Source organism: Geotrypetes seraphini, chromosome 11 (genome assembly GCF_902459505.1).
Source record: "Geotrypetes seraphini chromosome 11, aGeoSer1.1, whole genome shotgun sequence".
Classification (NCBI taxonomy): domain Eukaryota; kingdom Metazoa; phylum Chordata; class Amphibia; order Gymnophiona; family Dermophiidae; genus Geotrypetes; species Geotrypetes seraphini.
The window spans coordinates 99068400-99092162 of record NC_047094.1 but is presented as its reverse complement, the minus strand read 5'-3'; the positions used below and the strand labels follow the sequence as shown (position 1 = coordinate 99092162).

The 23763-nt window shown below is 40.9% G+C and overlaps 1 protein-coding gene across 3 annotated transcripts in view; it reads left to right on the top strand.

The window, feature by feature from the left end:
* Positions 1-22195, top strand: part of TUBB1 (tubulin beta 1 class VI) — a 35180-nt gene extending 12985 nt beyond the window's left edge. For 2 of the 3 annotated variants that reach the window (XM_033962888.1, XM_033962887.1), the window contains exons 2-4: positions 3806-3914; positions 11208-11318; positions 19635-22195. In XM_033962888.1, coding sequence (XP_033818779.1) covers positions 11258-11318; positions 19635-20734 — 1161 coding nt within the window. In that variant the 5' untranslated portion in view covers positions 3806-3914; positions 11208-11257 and the 3' untranslated portion in view covers positions 20735-22195. Of the gene's footprint in view, positions 1-3805; positions 3915-6124; positions 6220-11207; positions 11319-19634 lie in introns of all 3 variants that reach the window. The other variant, XM_033962889.1, reaches the window with a different exon arrangement.
* Positions 22196-23763: the final 1568 nt, after the last annotated feature.

Genomic DNA, 23763 nt, shown 5'->3' with positions numbered 1-23763 from the left:
GGAGAGTAAAACTGTGACTGAGTTCAAAGAAGCATGGGATGAACACAAGATTTAGAATCAGAAAATAATATTAAATATTGAACTAGGCCAGTTACTGGGCAGACTTGCACGGTCTGTGTCTGTGTATGGCCGTTTGGTGTAGGATGGGCAGGGGAGGGCTTCAATGGCTGGGAGGGTGTAGATGGGCTGGAGTAAGTCTTAACAGAGATTTCGGCAGTTGGAAACCAAGCACAGTACCGGGTAAAGCTTTGGATTCTTGCCTAGAAATAGCTAAGAAGAAAAAAAAAAAAAAATTTAAATTCAATCAGGTTGGGCAGACTGGATGGACCATTCGGGTCTTTATCTGCCGTCATCTACTATGTTACTATGGAATGTGCTCCCAAGAGAGGTGGTGGAGAAGAAAACGGTGACAGAGTTCAAACGAGCGTGGGATGAACACAAAGGATCTCGAATCAGAAAATAATGGGTATACATTGAAGGCACTAAGGCCAGTACTGGGCAGGCTTGCACGGCCTGTGCCCCATATATGGACATTCTGTTGAGGATGGGTTGGGGAGGGTTTTGATGGCTGGGATGGTTAAAATGGAGCTTTGATGGAGACTCCAGTAGATGGAACCTAAGCACACTACCGGGCAGGGCTCTGGGTTTCTGGCCCAGAAATATCTAAGGAAAAGGACCATTTAAACTAAATTAATTTATGGAGCACGTATGGTTGGGCCGACTGGATGGACCACTCGGGTCTTTTATCTGCCGTCATTTACTATGTTACTATGTATACTGCCTTTCAGAACTAAGCAATCAAAGCAGTTTACAATAAATAAAACAATATATGGAAGGCAAGGACCACCAGTCCTCTAATGGGACAGCAGAAGGAAGGAAATGGCCTTTCAATGAGGAAGAATGATAGAGCTATAGGTTCTCTAATGCACAAAGATACAGTTGACTGAAATCCATGAATGACCTTCTAACTCCCTCTTGGAACTAGGTAACTTATCAGCACTGGGTTGTTGCTTTTTTGTTGTTGTTGTTTTTTTGTGCATACCTTATCCTTGTCTTGGGTGACAGCTGCTGTAAGGAGATAACTGAACTTTAAGAGCTGGATTACAGCTGTTTTACCACCTCACACTAGGTATATGAGGTCTGTTCAAAAAGTTCCATGACTGATTTTATGTCCCCAATGCAACTTGCACCTATACTAAGTATCAGGGTGTCAGGTCAAAAGCACGCCGATCTCTATTAAGTAAACTGGGGGGGCTCCCCAACAAAACCCCCCGTCGGAGCCCCTAAAAACTGTAATTTTCTTTGGCGTGTGCCTCTGTCTTGCGCTCAGTTGTCGGCGCGCGCCTTTGTCTTTCGCCGACTTGTCTATGAACCATCAGGGTGTCAGGTCAAAAGCGCGCCGGGACAAAGGCGCGCGCAGACAATTGAGCGCAGCGCGGAGGCACGCACCACACAAAATTACTGTTTTTACGGCTCTGACAGGGGGGGCGTGGGGGGGAATCCCCCCACTTTACTTAATAGAGATTGTGCCGCGTTGTGGGGGGTGTGGGGGGTTGTAACCCCCCACATTTTACTGAAAACTTCACTTTTTCCTTGTTTTTAGGGAAAAAGTTAAGTTTACAGTAAAATGTGGAGAGTTACAACCCCCCAAACCCCCCACAACGCCGGCGCGATCTCTATTAAGTAAACTGGGGGGGGCCTCCCCAACAAAACCCCCCGTTGGAGCCCCTAAAAACTGTAATTTTCTTCGGTGCGCGTCTCCGTCTTGTGCTCAGTTGTCGGCGCGCGCCTTTGTCTTTCACTGACTTGTCTATGAACCAAGTATCAGATTACCTAGTTATGCTAGAGATAATATAATTTTATTGGATACATGGAAAATAATTAAATTTATTGATAAATTAACAGATGTTCCTATAATGAAATCTACTTTGCAGTCCTTGTGGTTAAACTCCAAGATTCAAGTGGGCGGTACTGGGATCGCCTGGAACAATTGGATGCAGGCAGGAATTCGGACATTGGATGATGTTGTATCTAATGAGAAACTGCTGGAATTTTCACAACTGCAACAATCATTTGGCATTTTGAATTCTCAACAGTGTAGGTGGTTGCAGTTGAAGCAGGCCATTCGGAGTAGGTTCCCTGAATGGAAATCTTTTAAAAATTATTTTAGTCTGCAAATCCTTTGCTACCAGACAGATTTATTAGGACATCAGGCTGCCCAGTGGTATAAATTAATTTCTGAATTTGTGAATAAAAAAACCAAAAAATAGTCTTAGAGATATTTGAAGCATCGAGATTAAGCAGTATATTTCTGTATCTCGTTGGCCACGAATTTGGAATTGGAGGTTAAAATGTACAGCATCAGCATCTATGAGACAAACATGGTTATTTTTATTCATATAATTTTTTGACCCCAATTCAGCTGCAAAAATTAGATAGTTCTAGATCAAATAGATGCTGGCACTGTCATACTGACATAGGAACTTTAGATCATCTGTTATTTTTTGTCCGCTGATATTTGGTTTTTGGAAGTCAATTTGGGGACAAATAAATATAGTCTTAGAATCAGATATTCCGTTAACATATGAAGCAATAATTTGTGGTATTATTTTACATATTAAACCTCCCCTTGATAAATTTAAAAGTCGTCTTTTCTTGATTTTAACTGGAATTGCGGTTCAAATGATCACAACAAACTGGAAAAATCATGACAGGTTAAATTATACATTTTGATGGACAAATGTATGTAATACTTATAGATATGAGAAAATGAACGCAGAATGTTTAGGGTTTAGTGTTTTATTTAACAAAATATGGAGTCCATTGGCTTTATTTGCTGATTCACATTAAAAGATTATATAATACTTTCTGAGTTTCTTTCATTACACATCTGGGTTGGGATGGGAGGGTGGGGTTGGGAATGATAAAGGTATATATGGATATTTATTCTTCATATTTAAAATGTTTAATATTGTCAATATTAATAATTGATGTAAAGGGGATGGGTATAGCTATGATTCTGTAATATTATTGTTTGAGATAATGTATTCTTTGTATATTGTTACTTGCAATCAAATGTATTACACTATTGTAACTAAATAAAATAATAAAATATATTTTTTTTTTAAATGTATTCAACAATCTTACAACTTATTCCATTGGGTCCCCTTCAAAGTACTCCCCTTCCCTACATATTCACTTTCCCCAACATCATTTCCACTTCTGGAAATAGTCCTTAAACGCATCTTCAGGAATCATCATAAGTTGCTGCATCAAATTTTGCTTTATGTCTTCAATGATGTCGAATCGTTTTTCTTTCAGCGTGGATTTAAGTTTAGGAAACAAGGAGAAGTCAGCAGGGGCCAAGTTAGGAGAGTAAGGTGGCTGGGGAAGAACTGTCATCGTGTTTTTTGCACAAAATTCACAAATTTTGATGCATTCAAAACACCTTCCACGACGCGTGACATGTTCCCCATAAGCCACTTTCAGCATTTCATAAGTTTCCACTTATGAGGTTGCACTTGATAAAAAACAGCCGATCATGAAAACGCACTTTCACAAAAACTGCTGTAGCTCGGAGACGAAAACAGATATCAAGAAACGTAAAAAAGGAGATTACTCGTGAGGTTTCTAGCTACTCAACACCATCTAGCACATCTCAAAAGAACTTCCCGTTGGCGCGCAATTCAAACTGTCCTGAAGCTTTTTGAACAGACCTCTTATACGTACAGTAATTACAATTTACTTTTCTTGCAAAGTGACATTTTCATTCCTTCCAACATCTTGTCTTGTGTTTTCTTTACAGTTTTGGGATGTGATAAGTGATGAACATGGAATTGATGATAGTGGAAATTACCATGGAGACTCTGATTTGCAACTGGAAAGAATCAATGTCTACTTCAATGAAGCTTATTGTAAGTTTGTTTGGGTTTTGTTTTTTTTTTCTGAATGCGAGTATACTGAACTGGCAGTACACTCATATACTGTATAGTTAAATAGTTGCACAGCTAGTTTTATTAGCAAAGATGCAATCTTTCAAGGTCAAACTTGTTGAGCCCATTCATGCCTGAACTTCCAGAAGGGGGGTTAAGGATATATGAAAGCTCAGCGGCAGCAGCGGTAACTGCTCCGACGCTCATAGGAATTCTATGAGCGTCAGAGAAGTTACTGCTGCTACTGGCGCTAAAACCCACACTATGTGTTCGTAAAAGAGGGGATTAGTTTCATTCAGTACAGATATCTCTTCCTGACAATGCAGGAGTTTGGAAATGAGGCCTGGATCAGTTTCTTCCAACGGCAATCTCTGTCAAACTGAGCTAGCAGCGATCTCATGTCCTCTTTCACCTTCTCTAACATTACTTTCAAGATGTTCACTGAGGGACCACCAAAGAGCCTATCACTATATTATAGGCATGGAGACCCAGGTTGGATTCCTGAGCCCAGTCAGCAGGTCTTGGAGACACCTTGGGAGGAGCAATCACCATCCTCGGAAGGCAGGAGACAGTACCAGCATTCATGGAACAGAACACGTGTAGTTGGGATGGGACTGTGCCAGGTCTGAGTCCCCTAGCTGAGGTTTGTCCCTTTGGTTGAGCCAGATGGGAAAACCATGATCAGGTCTTTAAATGGGGACCATTGAAAGCTCCTGCAGCAACAGCCTCCATCGGGGTCATTTCTGATTGAACTGGAAGCCCAGAGAAAAAAGAGGAAGCCTGCCCCCCCACCCCAGCCCTCCCTAAAAACAAATTCACTAAAGATGATGGGACCATGGGCTCTATTCAGTGAACATTTATAAACCGTGAATGAAACAATTCTGTATTTTTTATCCTGATCCACTAATCAGCTTAGGATAAGGCTGCACTAGTTTGCTAATTGAATATATGCAAAGGAGGAACAAAGAACAGCTCAGAGGCACAAGGATTTTGCATTCTCCTTTTGCATAAACTTTGTACCTTGTCCTTTTCTGATCTAACATGGATGCTGGTATCCCATGTCGCTGTCTCAATTTCCTAGGGCTCCTTTTACAAAGGTGCGCTAGCATTTTTAGCGCACACACTGGATTAGCCTGCGCTAGCCGAAAAATTAACGCCTGCTTGAAAGGAGGCGGTAGTGGCTAGCGCTCGCGGCATTTTAGCGTGCACTAAAACCACTAGCGCACCTTGGTAAAAGGAGCCCCTAATCTAAGACTTGGCTATTTTCTCAAATGATGGCGTAAAAAAATTTCACAGCCAATAGTCCTCTTTATTTATTGTATTAATATTAATGTATTTGTCCAATGATAGTTACAATAACAAATGTACCAGTTAGGCATTTGCTATGTTTTCTCGTCTGCTCTTTTGTCATCCTCATCAAATCATGAGTGAAAGACTATTTGCATTAAATTAAAAAATATTCCTTTAGTCTTGTTTGCAGTTCCTATAGGAACATAACAATATATAAGATATTCAAATTAGTTTGTGATCCATTGACGTCTTTTGTAGAGTTGTTATAGTTATCCTTTATCTTTATTTCCCGTTGTTTTAGCTCCCACACATCCAAGGGAGGGTGGGAGGGGGTATATCTTTTGTTTGATATTATTCTCTGATGGAAAATGTTGGATGGGAGAGGGAGTTTTATTTTTGTTTTGATACTGATTGATTATAAGTGCTTATCTGATTATTATTATTTGTATGTATATTGGTTTTGCACTTTTTGTTGACTTTGAAAACTAAATAAAGATTTTTTTTTTAAAAAGCTTTCTGAAAATCTAAATCAAGGGTGTCCAACCTCGGCCCTGGCCAGGTTGGGTTTTCAGGATTTCCCAAATGAATATGCATGAGATCTATTTACATACAATGGAAGCACTGCATGCAAATAGATCTTGTACAAATTCATTGGGGAAATCCTGAAAATCTGACTGGATTGCGGCCCTTGAGGACTAATTTTGGACAACCTTGATCTAGAAACACTACATCAATTGGCTCACTTATTTCCAAATGTTTATTCACACCTTCAAAGAAGTCAAGCAAATTGGTGAGGCAAGACCTCCTTTGGCTGAACCCATGCTGACTCTCTCCCATTAAATCATGTTTGTCTTCGTGTTACACAATTTTATTTTTTATAATTGTTTTCACTATTTTCCCAGCATTGAAGTCAGACTTACCAGTCTATAATTTCCTGGATCTCTCCTGGAACCCTTTTAAAAAATCGGCTTAACATTGGCCACCCTCCAATCTTCAGGTACTATAGACAGTTTTAGCGACAGGTTACAGATCACTAACAATAGAACAGCAATTTAATGTTTGAGTTCTTTCAGTATCCTGGGATATATACCATTCAGTCCAGGTGATTTATCACTCTTTAACTTGTCAATTTGATTTAGCACATCTTCCAGGTTCACCGAGATTTCTTTCAGTTCCTCCACATCATCACCCTTGAAAACCATTTCTGGTTCAGGTAGATCTCTTATTTCTTCTGTAAGACAACGCAAAGAATTAATTCAGTCTCCCTGAGTGGCTCTTTTGCTCCTTGATCATCCCTCACAGATTTTCTGCTTCTGGTGTACCTACAAAAATTTGTTACTGTGAGTTTTTGCTTCTTTAACAAGTTTCTCTTCATATTCTTTTTTAGCTTTCTTGATCAAAGCTTTGCATCTAATTTGCCAATGCTTATGTCTCTTCTTATTTTCTTCATTTGCATTTTTTTTCCATTCTTTAAAGCATGGGGGATTTTTTTTTTTTCTTTAATAACCTCTTTCACTTCACCTTTTAGCCATGCTGACTCTCGTTTTCTCCTCTTTATAAAGATTTTTACTGTTTGATAACTGGTTCATCTTCTTATCAAAATTTTAGGAACCTGTAAAAGACCTATCTATTTGAAACATTTTGTAAGGTTGATATTTTGTATCTTACTGAGTTTGTTCAATTTATTTTTGTCATGTTAACTGCATAGAACTGTGAGGTTTTGCGGTTTACAAATAAATTTTTATGTTACGTTATGTCTTTCTTAATATATGGAATACATCTGGTCTGGGCTTCCGTGTTGGTATTTTTAAATAACATCCATGTCTGGTTTACAGTCCAAACCTTTGCCACTAATCCTTTTAGTTCCTTTTTAACCATGTTCTTCATTTTATCATAGTCACTCTTTCAAAAATTAAATGCCACTACAGTAGATTTCTTTAGCGAAGTCACTGCAGATATCAACTCAAATTTGATCATATTATGATCACTGTTTCCCCAGCAGACCCAACACAGTTACCTCCTGTACTATGCCCTGCATTCCACTAAGGACCAAATCTAAAGTAGCTCCCCTTCTTGATGGCTCCTGGACCAGTTGCTCCAAGAAGCAGTCATTTATGATGTCTAGGAATTCTACCTCCCTGGCACTCTCTGATGTAACATTTTGGGTAATTGAAATCACCCATTATTATACTGTTGCTCAATTTGCAGCTTTCCTAATCTCTGAAAACATTTCTTCATCTGTCTGTTCATTCTGTCCCAGGGATGGTAGTATAATCCTATCTATATATTCCTTCCCTTCACACATGGAAATTCTATCCATATGGATTCCACACTGCTATCTATGTCATGCAGAATGTTTATTTTGTTTGATTCAATTCCCTCTTTGACATATAGGACTCCTTTTACTAAGCTGCGATAGCGTTTTTAACGCGCACTAAACCCGCGCTACGCAGCTAGAACTAACGCCAACTCAATGCTGGCGTTAGTGTCTAGCACGCGCTAAAACTGCTATTGCAGCTTAGTAAAAGGAGCCCATAGTGCAGTCCCCCCATCCAATTTGATCTACTCCATCCTTATGATATAACATGTACCCAGGTAACACAGTGTCCCATTTATTGTCCTTCCATCAGGTCTCTGAGATGCCTATTATATCTACCTCATCATTCAATGCTATATACTCTAACTCTGCTGTTTAGTTTTTAGACTTTTAGCATTTGTATACACACATTTCACATTGTATTTTTTTCATTGTATCTACAGGCTGCTGAGAAGATAACGGGAATAATCTGAGTCCTTTCCTCTGCCTTCCTTTTAAGCACTCCTGGCTTTCTTTCACCATTATTAAAACCTCTCTATCGGGATTACCTAAATATCCTGTTTCAATAGTATCCTTCAAAGATGCTCCACACTGAACCATCCGCTCCTGGGTGACTTCTGGGTCTGGCTGCCCCAAGTTTCAAGTTTATTGAGATTTTGATTTAAACGTAATATCAAGTATTTGGGGGGGACAAATAAAACAGTTTAAAACCATAAACATACAGTTTTATCCATAGTTACATTAAAGATACGTAAGGAATGAAAGGTTAAATTACATTTGATTTAAAATAAACAATTAAAAATAAAATAACAGTTAGGGAAGAACAACTTTAGGAGAGGTATTAAAGAGAAAAGAAAAAAAAATTTTTTTTTGAAGACTTAGTCTAAGAGTAATTGTTAAGGTGAGACCTGATCTAAAAGTAAATAGGAGAATCAAAAGGATTGTCTGATATAAGATTCATAAGCATCTTTATAAAGATAGCTTTTTAGATTGCTTTAAAATTTTTCTAAGGAGGTTTCAGCGCGCAAATAGATTGGAAGTTTGTTCCAAAGCTGGGGGTCCCAAGATAGAAAAGGTTGTGGTTCTTCTGGTGCCAATTACTTTCAGTGATGGAATGGTCAACAAATACTGATCTGTTGATCTAAGAGATCTAACTGGGGAATAAGGTATTAAATATCGATATAAGAATATTGGAGTATTAGTTTTCTGAATTTTGAATAACAATGCGATTTTATATGTTATTCTATGTGAAATAGGTAGCCAGTGTGCTTCTTGCAAAAGAGGAGTGACGTGATCATATTTTTTAGAGTTAGTAATAATTTTTATTGCTGTGTTTTGTATAATTTGTAGTCTTCATATTTCTTTCTGTGTTATGCCTTGGTATAATGTATTATAGTAATCTAGCTTAGAAATTATCAAAGATTGAATTAGGACATTAAGAGCTTTTGATTCTAAGACTTTGGCTAAAGATCTAATGAGGCGTAGTTTATAAAAACAACTTTTAACTACAGAACTGATCTGATCATGGTAGGATAGTTCATGGTCCAATAATATTCCCAATATTTTTGTCGTTGTCACTTTTTGTAGTGGAAAATTGCCCATCTTAGTTTAAAAGCTGCTCTATCTCCTTTTTAAATGTTAGCACCAGCAGCCTGATTCTGTCCCAGTTAAGGTGGAGTCCAACCTTTCAGAATAGGCTCCCCCTTTCCCAGAAAGAGTAGACAGGGACAGATTTTTCAAATTACGGGGAACCACAAGTACAAGGGGGCACTCAGAGAAATTGAAAGGGGAAAGGTTTAGAACAAACGCCAGGAAGTTCTTCTTCACTCAGAGGGTGGTGGATACATGGAATGCGCTACCGGAGGATGTGATAAGCAGGAGCACGCTACAGGGCTTCAAAGAGGGTCTGGACAGGTACCTGGAGGACAAAGGGATTGAGGGGTACAGATAGAAGTAGAGGTAGGTATTAGGGGTAGGATTAGAGGCAGTTACAAAATTAGTCAGGGACACTGTTCAGGCAATTAGGCCTGATGGGCCGCCGCGAGAGCGGATCACTGGGCAGGATGGACCTCTGGTCTGCCCCAGCGAAGGCAACTTCTTATGTTCTTATATCTAAATCCCTCATCCCTGCACCATCATCTCAACCACGCATTGAGACTTTTGGGTTTTGTTTTTTTTTGTTTTATAATTCTTTATTCATTTTTAAAACTTTCAATAAGTGCAATATAAGATAAAATAATTTTACACTTTAACATCACTTAATATTCTACCAAAATCTACTTCACATCAAATATCCCCCCTCCCACATACCTATCAACTGCCTTTAAACATAAGAAAACATAAAATATCTCCCCCCCCCCGACCTGGACGTGTTTGTTCAAAGGGAAAAAACAATATTCATTCTTTACAATATTTTGTTAATGGCTCCCAAACATCCTTAAATTTCTTAAAATGCCCCTGCTGTATGGCTATTACCTGCTCCATTTTAAAGATGTGGCATAAAGAATGCCACCAAAAATTATAATTCAGCTGGCCCCAATTTTTCCAGTTTTTCATAATATGCTGTATGGCAACCCCTGTCATGATGAGCAAAAGTTTATTATTATTAGAAGAGATTTGACTCTTGGCTCTCATGGAAGTACCAAATAACACAGTGTCATACAATAATGCCACCGGATTTTCCAGTAAATTATTCATTTGACCCTAAATGGATTTCCAAAAGCTAAGTATCAATGGACAATATAATATTAAATGATGTAATGTCCCAGCTTCGAGATGACAGTGCCAGCATCTATTAGACTTAGAGCTGTCTAATTTATGTAAATGAACTGGGGTCCAAAAAGCTCTATGTAATAAGAAAAACCATGTTTGTCTCATAGATGCAGACACCGTACATCTTATCCTCCAAGCCCAAATTTGTGGCTAATTCGTGAAGCTAATTTTGAAGCTGTATCTCAATGCTCCAAATGTCACGCAGCCCAGTCTTTGGTTTCTTATTCAAAAATCCAGATATTAATTTATATCACTGAGCGGCCTAGTGTCCCAGGAAGTCCACCTGAAAACATAGAACCGGCAAGCTATATTGATTTTCAAGATTTTTCCATTCAGGGAACCCCTCCTGAATGGCCTGCTTCAACTGCAACCATCTATAATTTTGTGATTTGTTAAGACCAAATTTGTGTTGCAATCGTGAAAAGTCACGCATTGAGACTTTGGAGCTTTGCTTGCCTCTTGGGTCTTGCACATGGAACTGGGAGCTTTCTACCACCTATACCTGGATTGGAAAGTTCTTTGAAGGGAAATCCCAGGCAGAACCCAGATGATGATATATTCTGTACAGAAAAAATGTTTATAGATAGTCCACAAAAACTAGTCTCTCTATGGGGTTATTAATAGTTTCAAGTTTATTAGGTGTTTATATGCCACCTATCAAGGTTTATCTAAGCGGTTTTACAATGAGGTACTCAAGTATTTTCCCTACCAGAATGAGGAATGGATATGGTTTCCACTTTCTTTGAAATAAACTCAAGAGGAAAAATCAACCAAACTTCTTAGCTCAAAGATTCGATTTTTAGCCTAATAGCAGAAGATGATACTAGGGTCCACCTGTTCTGCTAATTCTGACAGATGACTGAACTAATAAATCTGATTTTTTTTTTTCTCTGCAGCTCACAAGTATGTGCCCCGAGCTATCCTGGTAGATCTGGAACCAGGAACCATGGACAGTCTCCGATCCAGTAAAATAGGTCCTTTATTTCGACCGGACAACTTTATTCATGGTTAGTGAACAGTTACAGTACAAAGCACACGTTTTCCATCCAACAGTAGATGAACAGTAATGTTTCTATCACTTAGGGCTCCTTTTACGAAGCCGCGATAGCGGCTTTATCGCACGTACCTTTTTAACACATGCTAACCCCCGCGCTAGCCGAAAAACTACCGCCTGCTCAAGAGGAGGCGGTAGCGGCTAGTGTGGCCGGCAAATTAGCGTACGCTATTACGCGCATTAAGCCGCTAATGCGGCTTCGTAAAAGGAGCCCTAATTTCTGATCTCCTTTAGTTATTTTGTAACATTTTAAATCATTCAACCCACTTAGATATTGTATTTGGTTCTGTGTTAGCCTTTGTATCTGAAGCGTCATCCTTTACCAGAGAAAAAAGTGCTGAGCCTGTAAAGGTTTCTAATTCAGTGGTTCCTGAACCTGTTCACAAGAAGCCCTCATCTTAGGAATATCCACCATGACATGTATTTGAATGCAAAAATGCAATATACAGTGGTACCTCGGTTTATAAGTGCACCGGTTTGCGAGTGTTTTGCAAGATGAGCAAAACATTTGCAAAATCGGCACCTCGGAAACCGAGCGTGCCTCGATTTGCGAGCAGCGCCCCCCCCCCCCCCCCGCAATCCGGCACCCTCCCCCCGTGATCTGGCACCCTCCCCCCCGCGATCCGGCACCCTCCCGCCGCGATTGGGCACCCCCCCCCGCCGCTTCTTACTGTCATCTGGGCCTGGGCACCGGCACCGGCATGTCCTATGCATTGGTGCCAGTGCCCGAAGATCGGCCTCCTCTTCTTGCTGGGCCTTGAGCATCTGCGCATGCTCAAGGCCTGCGAGTTCACGCTCTCTCTGAGATTCTCGGGGATCTCGGAGAGAATGTGAACTCGCAGGCCTTGAACATGCGCAGATGCTCAAGGCCCAGCAAGAAGAGGAGGCCGTTCTTCGGGCACCAGCACCAACGCACAGGACATGCCGGTTCCGGTGCCCAGGACCAGATGACAGTAAGAAGCGGTGGGGAGGGGTGCCAAATTGCGGCGGGGGGTGCCAAATCACAGCGGGGAGGGGTGCCGAATTGCGGGGGATGGGGTGCCAGATCGCAGGAGGGCCTTCAGGGGGAGCAATTCCGGTTCTCGTGGGGGGGGGGGATAGAGCAGCGCCGCTGGCCTCGGGGGGTGGGAACGTATCAAAGCGAATTTCCATTATTTCCTATGGAGAAACTCGCTTTGATAAATGAGCATTTTGGATTACGAGCATGCTCCTGGAACGGATTATGCTCGTAATCCAAGGTACCACTGTACTTCATATATATTCATAGTAGTTGAGATCCTGGAAACCTGACCAGCAGAAGATCCCCAAGGACATGTTTGGAAATGATTGCTCTAATTGATCCTTTTTTTTTTTTTTTTTTTTATAAATCTTTATTCATTTTCAAACTTACAAGTGTGTCAGTATGTTAAAACAGATTAACCATACATATATCATTTAATAATCATCAATAGTACAAATGATATGCTGTTATCTCCCACCCTTCTCACCCCTTCTTATTATATAATCAAATACCTTGTACAATATATAATAATAAACTTAGCCCCCCTCCCCTCTCATAATTGAACCTGTAAAATTTAAGGGAAGAAAAAAGTCATCTAATCAGTACAATACTTTGTTAATGGCTCCCACACATCTTGAAATTTCCTAAAACACCCTCGCTATATTGCAATAAATGTTTCCATTTTATAAATGTGACATAAGGAATTCCACCAGAAATTATAATTTAATCTACTTCAGTTTTTCCAATTATACGTAATTTGTTGAATGGCAACCTCAGTCATTATAAGTAATAATTTGTTATTATTTGAAGAAATCTGACTTTTTTGCTCTCATTGCCATATCAAAGAGCACAGTATCATATGACAATGCCACTGGATTTTCTAATAAACAATTAATTTGGTCCCAAATTGATTTCCAAAAAGTCATAATAAATGGACATTAGAATAATAAATTATCTAAAGTCCCTGCTTCAAGATGACAGTGCCAACATTTATTAGACTTAGAGCTATCAAATTTTTGTAACTGAACAGGGGTCCATAATGCTCTATGTAACAGAAAAAAACATGTTTGTCTCATAAATGCTGACATTGTACATCTCATCTTCCAAGTCCAAATTTGTGGCCATTGAGACGCAGAAATTTGATGCTTGATCTCAATACTCCAAATGTCTCTCAGACCAGTTTGGAAATGTTTGCTCTAATTGATCCTAATGGAGCATAAAAATTATGAAATGGTGCATAATGAGCCATTCATGTTTGTGTGTATGGTACATTAGTACCAAGAGTGAATGTGCCTCTTTCTCTCTTTCCTTCCACTTGCTTCCAGGCATTATCAAAGTAGCTTGCTTGGGGCAGGATGAATCAGCAATTCCAGCGATCTCACTGTTTTTACAAATGCTGCTATGTAAGGGTACTAGTGAGGCTCCCACTTCCTGTAGCAAAAGCCTGACAGTCCATTGATAAGCCAAAGACTTCTGGCAAAGTTTTGACAATGGCTAACACAATGGAGCTCCATTTCTATCCTTGTCCAGCTCCCAAATGATTAGCTTTCTTGGTAACCAAAGCATACATATTAACCAAATTACAATCTCATTATTATCCTGCTCTAGAGGCCATATCTCTAAGAAGATATAGATAGAAGTGATTCAGGGGCAGATGCACTAAACAGGATCAGTCCACTCCGCTCCGATTTTTGGCCGATTCTAAAAGAGCTATTGATGCACCAAAAATTTTGCATGCAAATGATTCACGACGAGGTTCATCATAATCCCTATCTCTCCTGTCCAATTGATTACTGTGAGAACGACTCTCACACATGCACAAAGCTGGCAGGGGAAGCCCCAAAGCAACCTCCTGCCACTCAGCTGTTCGAGGCAGAAAACCTTTTTTTGCTGTGTGTGTGTTACACACGCACAATATCTGCTCCATTAAAAAGAAAAAAGCTCCCTTCCCCCCCACGGTCGATGATGGCAGGGCAGCAAATGTGAGAGTTGCTAAAGCAATCAAAACTGGTTTAGCTACGATTGCTGACTTTAGAGCAGTGGTCTCAAACTCAAACATAGTAGATGACGGCAGATAAAGACCCGAATGGTCCATCCAGTCTGCCCAACTTGATTCAATTTAAATTTTTTTTCTTAGTTATTTCTGGGCAAGAATCCAAATCTCTACTGTGCTTGGGTTCCAACTGCTGAAATCTCCGTTAAAACCTACTCCAGCCCATCTACACCCTCCCAGCCACTGAAGCCCTCCCCAGCCCATCCCCCACCAAACGGCCATACACAGACACAGACCGTGCAAGTCTGCCCAGTACTGGCCTTAGTTCAATATTTAATATTATTTTCTGATTCTAGATCCTCTGTGTTCATCCCACGCTTCTTTGAACTCAGTCACAGTTTTACTCTCCACCACCTCTCTCGGGAGCGCATTCCAGGCATCCACCACCGTCTCCGTAAAGTAGAATTTCCTAACATACCTTTGCAGGGCCACATTTTGGATTTGTAGGTACTTAGAGTGCCTCGGAAAAAAATAGTTAATGGCTTATTAAAGAGTTTGAGACCACTGAGTTAAGGGGAACGGTTAATCTGCTGGCTGGGTTGGAGGGCAGAGGGGAGAACAGGACAATCAAGCCATTGTGACATCACTGATGAGGTTGGCTCTTATTGGTGGAATGAGGCATTATGACATCACAATCTCAGCTCTGCTTCCCAATGACAAATAGGATGTCATGGTTACAGTTAGCCAGTGGTTTCAAACTCAAACCCTCTGCAGGGCCACATTTTGGATTTGTAGGTACTTGGAGGGACTCAGAAAAAAATAGTTAATGTCTTATTAAAGAAATGACAATTTTGCATGAGGTAAAACTCTTTATAGTTTATAAATCTTTCCTTTTCCTTTTGGCTAAAGGCTCCTTTTACTAAGCTGCAATAGCGGTTTTAGCGTGCGCTGAATTGCCGCATACGCTAGACTCTAACGCCAGCATTGAGCTGGCGTTAGTTCTAGCCGCTTAGCGCGGGTTTAGCGCACAGGGCAATTCAGCGCGCACTAAAAACGCTATTGCAGCTTAGTAAAAGGAGCCCTAAGTCTTAATAGTAATATTGTCATTTATAGCTAAAGAGACATATGATCAAGAAACGGTTTTATTTTACTTTTGTCATTATGATAAACATACCGAGGGCCTCAAAATAGTACCTGGCATGTGGCCTCCGGGCTGGGCCTCAGAGGACAACCAAAATGATGTGGTCTATATCAAATCCCTATGCAAAGGAAATTAGAAAGTCATGAGACAGGAGGTAATGTCCTATAATGGATTAAGAACTGTTAAAAGATAGAAAACAGAGAGTACAGTTAAATGGTCAATATTCTCATTGCATTAGGGTACATAGTGGGGTCCCCCAGGGGTCTGTGCTGGGACCACTGCTTTTTAATATATTTATCAGTAATCTAGAGATGGGAATAACTAGTGAGATAATTAAATTTACTGATGACACAAAGTTGTTAAGTCACAAGAAGATTGTTCAAAACTGCAAGAGGATCTTGTGAGACTGGGCATCAAAATGGCAGGTGACGTTTAATGTGAGCAAGCGCAAACATGCATGTGGGAAAGAGGAATCCAAACTATAGCTATGTGATATAGAGTTTCTCGTTAGGAGTCTCTGCCCAGAAAAAGGATCTAGGTGTCATTGCTGAGAACACATTTGAAATCCTCAGCTCAGTGTGCAGTGGCGGCTAAAAAAAGCATATAGAATATTAGGAATTATCAGGAAAGGAATGGAAAACAAAGATGAGAATGTTAAAATGCTCTTGTATCGCTTCATGGTGTGGCCACACCTTGAATACTGTGTGCAATTCTGGTCACCACTTTTCAAAAAAGATATAGTGGAATTGGAAAGGATAGAGATGAATCAATCCAGGGGAGGGGAAATGGGAGGGGGGGGAGGGGTGGAGGATATAAATAAATAAATAATTGGGAGCAACAGCAGATCTCCATGGTATCTTCAGCTTCCCAGTTGTGTCTCCAACCCCTGTTGCAGTAGAGTCAGTTACAGGAATGGGAGAGGTTCTTGGAGAATACATATGTACCATTCCTTTAATTGTTCGTTTATTTGTTGGTTGGGGGGGTTACTTTGTCCTGTTTAGATTACCATGCTTGGTTCACTGCATTGTACAGAGGTTCTGATGGATGTTGTATTATGTTATTCTTTTTGAGTGAGATAAGAACATAAGAATTGCCGCTGCTGGGTCAGACCAGTGGTCCATCGTGCCCAGCAGTCTGCTCCCGCAGCGGCCCCTAGGTCAAGGACCTGAGCCCTAACTGAGTCTAGCCTTACCTGCGTACGTTCTGGTCTAGCAGGAACTTGTCTAACTTTGTCTTGAATCTCTGGAGGGTGTTTTCCCTTATAACAGCCTCCGGAAGAGTGTTCCAGTTTTCCACCACTCTCTGGGTGAAAAAGAACTTCCTTACGTTTGTACGGAATCTATCCCCTTTTAACTTTAGAGAGTGCCCTCTCATTCTCCCTACTTTGGAGAGGGTGAACAACCTGTTTTTATCTACTAAGTCTATTCCCTTCATTATCTTGAATGTTTCAATCTTGTCCCCTCTCAGTCTCCTCTTTTCAAGGGAGGAGAGGCTTAGTTTCTCTAATCTCTCGCTGTACGACACCTCTTCCAGCCCCTCTTCACAAACACACACACACAAACAAAGAGGTACAGAGAAGAGTGATGAAAATGATAAAGGGGGAGGGATGTGCTAGGGTGTTGCATAAGTATAGACAGCTCACCAGGTCGTGCAGGTGCAAGGCCAGAGGGTTAGGACTTTGAGGGGAAGATAGGACTTCGATGACAAACCTAGGGGGCAAAGGGGGCCCCTTCTGGTGATTAAGGCAGGTGATGACCTGTTGGGCTGCCGCGGGGGCGGACTGCTGGGCGGGATGGACCTGTGGTCTGACCCGGCAGAGGCACTGCTTATGTTCTTATGTCTTCCTTATGAGGAAAAGCTAAAGCAGCTAGGGCTCTTCAGCCTAGAGAAGAGACAACTCAGGTGAGATATGATAGAGGTCTATAAAATACTGAATGGAGTAGAACAGGGCTAGATGTGAATCGCTTGTTTACTCCTTCCAAATATACTAGGAGTAGGGGGCATGCAATGAAAATATTTCTTCACGCTATATGTAATTAAACTCTGAAATTTGTAGCTTAGCAGAGTTAATCATTATTAAGATGGACTTAGAAAATTCACTGCTTATTTGTAAGATAAGCAGCATAAAATATGTTTTACTCTTTGGGATCTTGCCAGGTACTTGTGACCTGTGTTGATCATTGTTGGAAACCGGATACTGGGCTTGATGGACCTTTGGTCTGTCCCAGTATGGCAACTCTTTTGTTATGTTCTAAGTATTTACATCCTAAAAGAGGAGGAGGATAAGCATGAGACCCCCCAAAATGGCTGATTCAGGCATAATATTAGAAACTATCTCTCCAGGAAAGGGTGGCAGACATAGAAGAGGATCACACTGGGTTTAGGGTCACACTGGTGAGGGAGGCAAAAACAAAACCATCAGAATTGAAAAAAATATTGGGATAAAAACAGAACATTCTTGGTTGCACTGTACTGAAATGAAGTCCAGAAATCAAGAGGACAGGACAAGAAGTTGGTCATGTTAGATGGGCGTTAGTCTTTTATCTGCTAACATATTCTTCCTGTCTCATCTTCTTTCCACTGAATGGACGAACGCGTGGAAAAGCATGTGGTGGGCCACTGTGTACATTGCGATGGCAAATTAGATTGTCGCTAAACCAGTCAAACTGGTTAGGTGATCGGAGAGTTTAGTGCATCTGGGCCTGAGTGTCCTGGGCAAGCATAAACAATGGTTATATGTGCCTGATGTAATCTACTTTTCTACATAGTCATCCTCTGCCTTTCCATTCATAATATCTGAGGTTACCATCTGGCTCCAGAAAAAGGAGGACAGATTGAGACATCCGGGTTTTACTTCCATTGCTTTCAATAGAAGTAAAGCCCCGATGTCTCTATCTGTTCTCCTTACTTCCCATTGCTTTCAGTAAAAGTAAAACCCGGATGTCTCAATCCGTCCTCCTTTTTCTGGAGCCAGATGGTAACCCTAAATTAATATCAGTGCTTCTAAACCCAGTCTCAGGGCAAATCCAGCCACTCAGGTTTTCAGGATATTCACAATGAATATGTACAATACATTTACATACCAAGGAAGCAGTGTGTGCAAATTAATGTCACTGTAGGTATCCTGAAAACCTGATTGGCTGGATGTGTTGAGAAGCCTTGCACCATATCGTATCATTGTCTGAACAATTTTTAATTAACTGGTCAGATGATATAATTTCCTTTGTAATCCTATTTTATGCTGAACCTCTTCATTTCCGATTCTCTCTGTGTTTCACACCAAGTACCATTCTTAAACATCTGGATTTTTTTAGTCTTTATTCATGAGTTGAATGTTTGATATGAAAATAATTTAAATAAGTTTTACTTTTGTACATATTTGTTCAGTTTGGAACATTCAGTTGAGGCTGGGCTGGGGAGGATTTCGATGGCTGGAATGGTTAAAATGGAGCTTTGATGGAGAATCCAGTAGATGGAACCCAAGTACACTACCGGGCAGGGTTCTGGGTTTCTGGCCCAGAAATATCTAAGAAAAAGGACCATTTAAACTAAATAATTAATTTATGGAGCATGTAAGGTTGGGCAGACTGGATGGACCACTGGGGTCTTTATCTGCTGTCATTTACTATGTTATTATGTAATACATTTTGGACTGATTTCTCTAAATTTCCATCTTCAGTTAATGTCACTCTGAGTTAAATTTATTTGCTTGTGTCTTGTGTATCGTTACCATTCAAATCTTTCCTTTTCTTTAATTTTGCCAAAGCTCCCCCGCACCCCACCCCACCCCATTTACAAAGCTGTGGTAGCAGCTGCCATGCGGCAAATGCTCTGATACCCATTAAATCCCTATGTGCGTCAGAGCGATTACCGCAGCAGCAGACACTATTGCGGCTCTGTAAAAGGCGCCCTTTATTTGTAGACATCTTCCACTCCCCTCCATCCCTCCCCCCCAAAAAAAAAAACATCTGGAAAGTACCCAAAGGCCAGCAATCTAACACAGGCTTCTTTTTCAAGTGCTAAAACCAGATCTTCAAGAAGTCTTGCTTTTAATTTTTAAGTGCTCTTTCTCTTTTCTCACTCACTAGTCTTTGGATAGTAACTTCATGGATATATTTTACTGTTTCTCTAACAGGTAATTCAGGTGCTGGTAACAACTGGGCAAAGGGCCACTACACTGAGGGAGCTGAACTAGTGGAGTCAGTGATGGATGTTGTCAGAAATGAAAGTGAGAGTTGCGACTGCCTCCAGGGATTTCAGCTCGTCCATTCCCTGGGAGGGGGAACGGGTTCAGGCATGGGCACGCTCCTCATCAACAAAATTCGAGAAGAGTACCCCGACAGAATCATGAACACCTTTAGCATCATGCCTTCTCCTAAAGTCTCAGACACCGTTGTAGAGCCATACAATGCCATTCTGTCCATCCACCAGCTCATAGAGAATACAGATGAAACCTTCTGCATTGACAATGAAGCGTTGTATGACATCTGCTTCCGAACCTTGAAGATGACCAATCCAACATACGGTGACCTCAACCACTTAGTGTCTTTGACCATGAGCGGGGTAACCACCTCCCTGCGCTTCCCTGGCCAGTTGAATGCTGATTTGAGGAAGCTGGCTGTGAACATGGTGCCTTTCCCCCGCCTACATTTCTTCATGCCTGGCTTTGCCCCCTTAACCTCCCGCAGCAGTCAGCAGTACAGAGCCCTCACTGTTCCTGAACTTACCCAACAGATGTTCGACGCTCGCAACATGATGACTGCCTGTGACCCTCATCATGGGCGCTACTTGACCGTCGCAGGTATCTTCAGGGGCCGAATGTCCACAAAAGAAGTGGACGAGCAGATGTTGGCTGTTCAGACCAAGAACAGTGCCTACTTTGTGGAGTGGATCCCTAACAATGTCAAAGTGGCCGTCTGCGACATCCCACCCCGTGGCCTTAAGTTGGCCTCCACTTTCATAGGCAACAATACGGCCATCCAGGAGATTTTCCGCAGGATTTCTGAGCAATTCTCTGCCATGTTCCGCAGAAAGGCTTTTCTACACTGGTACACTGGCGAGGGAATGGATGAGATGGAGTTTACAGAGGCCGAATGCAACACCAATGACTTGGTGTCTGAGTACCAGCAATATCAGGATGCTACTGCTGAAACAGAACGATATTATGAGGAAGAAGAAGAAGAAGAAAAAGAAACAAAGCATCAAACAACAGAAATAGTGGAAAAGGCATTTTAATATCCTAGAAGGCTACATCTCTATGTCACTCCTTGGGAACCCATTTTATGCCTGTTTTATGGCTTACTGCTTAGATCAACGATTTAAAAAGATTAATGGTGCAGTAGCAACATGTTGCGATTCAATTTATACCACAAAATAATTCCAGTATTATCATGCGCTTATATCATTAACTTTAAGAACAGATAAGACAGCAAACCAAATATAAGGATGGTGCGATTTGCATATAATTAAGCTCACTGCACCTATTGCGAGTGAAAATCTTTCTCCATCCCCAATAGCTATATTAAGCTTATAAGTCAATGCAAAAACTACATTTTAAAACTGCTTTTCTTTCACCTTAGCAAGAGGCTGAAAGGAAACAGAGTAGATAGGAAACGTTAAATTCCTGTGATCTTCTAGTGAAGAGCAACACCATAATGCCGTGGTCTCCTTCTAAAGAGCTGTGTGAGCTGGTTAGGATATCAGGTGCTAGAGATCCTTACCTTGGCAATACATTCCAAGTCTTTCTAGACCAAGGGGACATTTTATGCTGAGAAATAACCAGTGTTTGGTGCTTATAAAATAATTACACACTAGCTTTAAATGGGTCAATCATAAGTAGTTAGAAGTTCTGCCTTACTTGGTTCAAGAAAGCTTGCAAGTGTAATATGACTCTTATGAGGATCAGTCATTATAATTAATAAATAACACTGGGGTCCATTTATCTGTTCTTTAGAGGGAATATACTCCTCTTCTGAAGCATGTTTTTGAGCTCTCATGTGTTCCTGGATTCTGTTCTACGTCACACTTCTCACTGAGCCAGTGGAGAGAGCAATTTCGGGGGTGCTGAATGATCAAATTCCTTTGCTATTGCAGCAGTGTGTAAGAGGACCATCATGCCAAGAAAACCTTCAATGGCTCTTTTAGAACTGTGCTGTTAAAGCAGAAGTACTCACAAAGAATTTTCCTTCGATTTTATCACCCTTGGAACAACATCTAAATTGGCTCTGATTTGTTACTGGACTTTCTCACACTTCACCTTTTTATTTTCATCTTCATAAAATCGTGTTTATGGACATCTTGGGCACTCCTTGGGCTCTGCTACTAATGGATTTACCACGAGGAGGTCACAGTGCCTGAGAAGCATACAGCGTTGCCAACCAAACCACATGTTGCTGCACTGGAATTAGAGCCAAGAGAGCTGCGGTAATATTTTAGCTACATTCATCTTTTTTATGTAAATTATTGTTCTAAACAACTGACACAAGTTCTTGCTTTTTCTCCCTGACATTCATGACATGGGCATCATCTGCAATGAAGGATGAGAGTTTGGGCTGGTTCGCCTTTCAGTTTATCATATTTACATTGTGTGTGTGTGTGTGTGTGTGTGTGGAGGGGGGGTTATTTAAACCAGACATTATAAAATTAGCATAACAACTTTAAATAAAGAAGGGAGGTGGGTTGCCCTCTTTTTTTTTCTCCAGTGTAATTTACTTTTAAAATGAAAGGATAATAGTTATTATTCTGATTCATAGAGATAAGGGGGTACCTTTATTATTTCCTCATAATATATGATTTCTGCAGTTGCGAGGATGCCCTTTATTGCTCTTTGGATATTTACCAACTGCTTTCCAGAATTTAGTCTGGTACAAATGATTGAGCCTGGCCATACACTATGTGGAAGAAAGTCAGAAACACTACAGAATTAGTACTGGTGAATAATAAAATTTACTGGTGCTAAGTGTGTGGTCTTTAGATAGATAGATAGCTTATAGGGTTATCAAACTGAGAAAATGCTGTATTTTTCTAGTTATTTTGTAAATAATGGTGTTTCCAGTTGTGCAAAATAGCATAGTTACTTACCATAACAGGTGTTATCCAGGGACAGCATGCAGATATTCTCACATATGGGTGACGTCACCGACGGAGCCCCGGTAAGGACTACTTTAAAAGTGCATCGCCACTTTAAGAGTTTAAAAAGTTCACGATAGCCCAAACCATGCATGTGCGAGTGCCTTCTCGCCTGACGTAGGGCGCACGGTCCCTCAGTTAAGATAAGCCAGCTAAGAAGCCAACTCGGGGAGATGGGTGGGTTGTGAGAATATCTGCCTGCTGTCCCTGGATAACATGTGTTACGATAAGTAACTGTGCTTTATCCCAGGACAAGCAGGCAGCATGTTCTCAAGTATGAGTGACCTCCAAGCTAACAGAGATGGGATGGTGGGAATGTTGGCCCAAGAAAATAAAGTTTGAAATACAGATTGGCCGAAGTGCCCATCCCGTCTGGAGAAAAAAATCCAGACTGTAGTGAGAAGTGAAGGTATGAACTGAGAACCAGGTGGCAGCTTTACAGAGTTCCTCAATGGTGTTAATCTAAGGAAAGCAACAAAAGCTGCCATAGCTCGAACTCTGGGGCCTGTGACACGTCTTTCCCGTGCCAGTCCAGACAGAGTAGAGCAGAATGAGATACCAGTAGCCAGCCAGTTGTAAATCATTTGCTTGAATACAGGGTGCCCTAACTGATTTGGATCAAAATAAATGAAGTTAGGGAGAAGTTTGTTGTGGCTTTGCCAATGTAGTAGGCCAAAGCCCGCTTACAGTCCAAAGTATACAAAGCAAGTGTTCTAGCATGAGAATGAGGTTTAGGGAAAAATACAGGCAGAACAATTGACTGAATGAGATGAAAAGTGACAACTTTTGGAAGAAACTTTGGACATGTATGCAGAACCCCCGTGTCATGATGAAAAACTGAAAAGGGTGAATCTGCTACTAATGCTTATAACTCACTGACCCTCCTGACAGAGGTGAGAGCAATAAAGAAGACCACTTTCCAGGTAAGAAACTTAAGAGAAGTTGTGACCATTGGTTCAAATGGTGGCTTCAACAACTGGAAAGAAGTAAGTAAGTAAGGTCCCAGACATGTGGAGACTGTATAGGTGGTTTCACAGAGAAAGAAGTCCTTTCATAAACCTGGAAAAGGACTATAGTAGAGCCCAAATAACAGGGGAAGGCCTGAGGTGTGGTTAAATATTAAAAACCCCTGACAT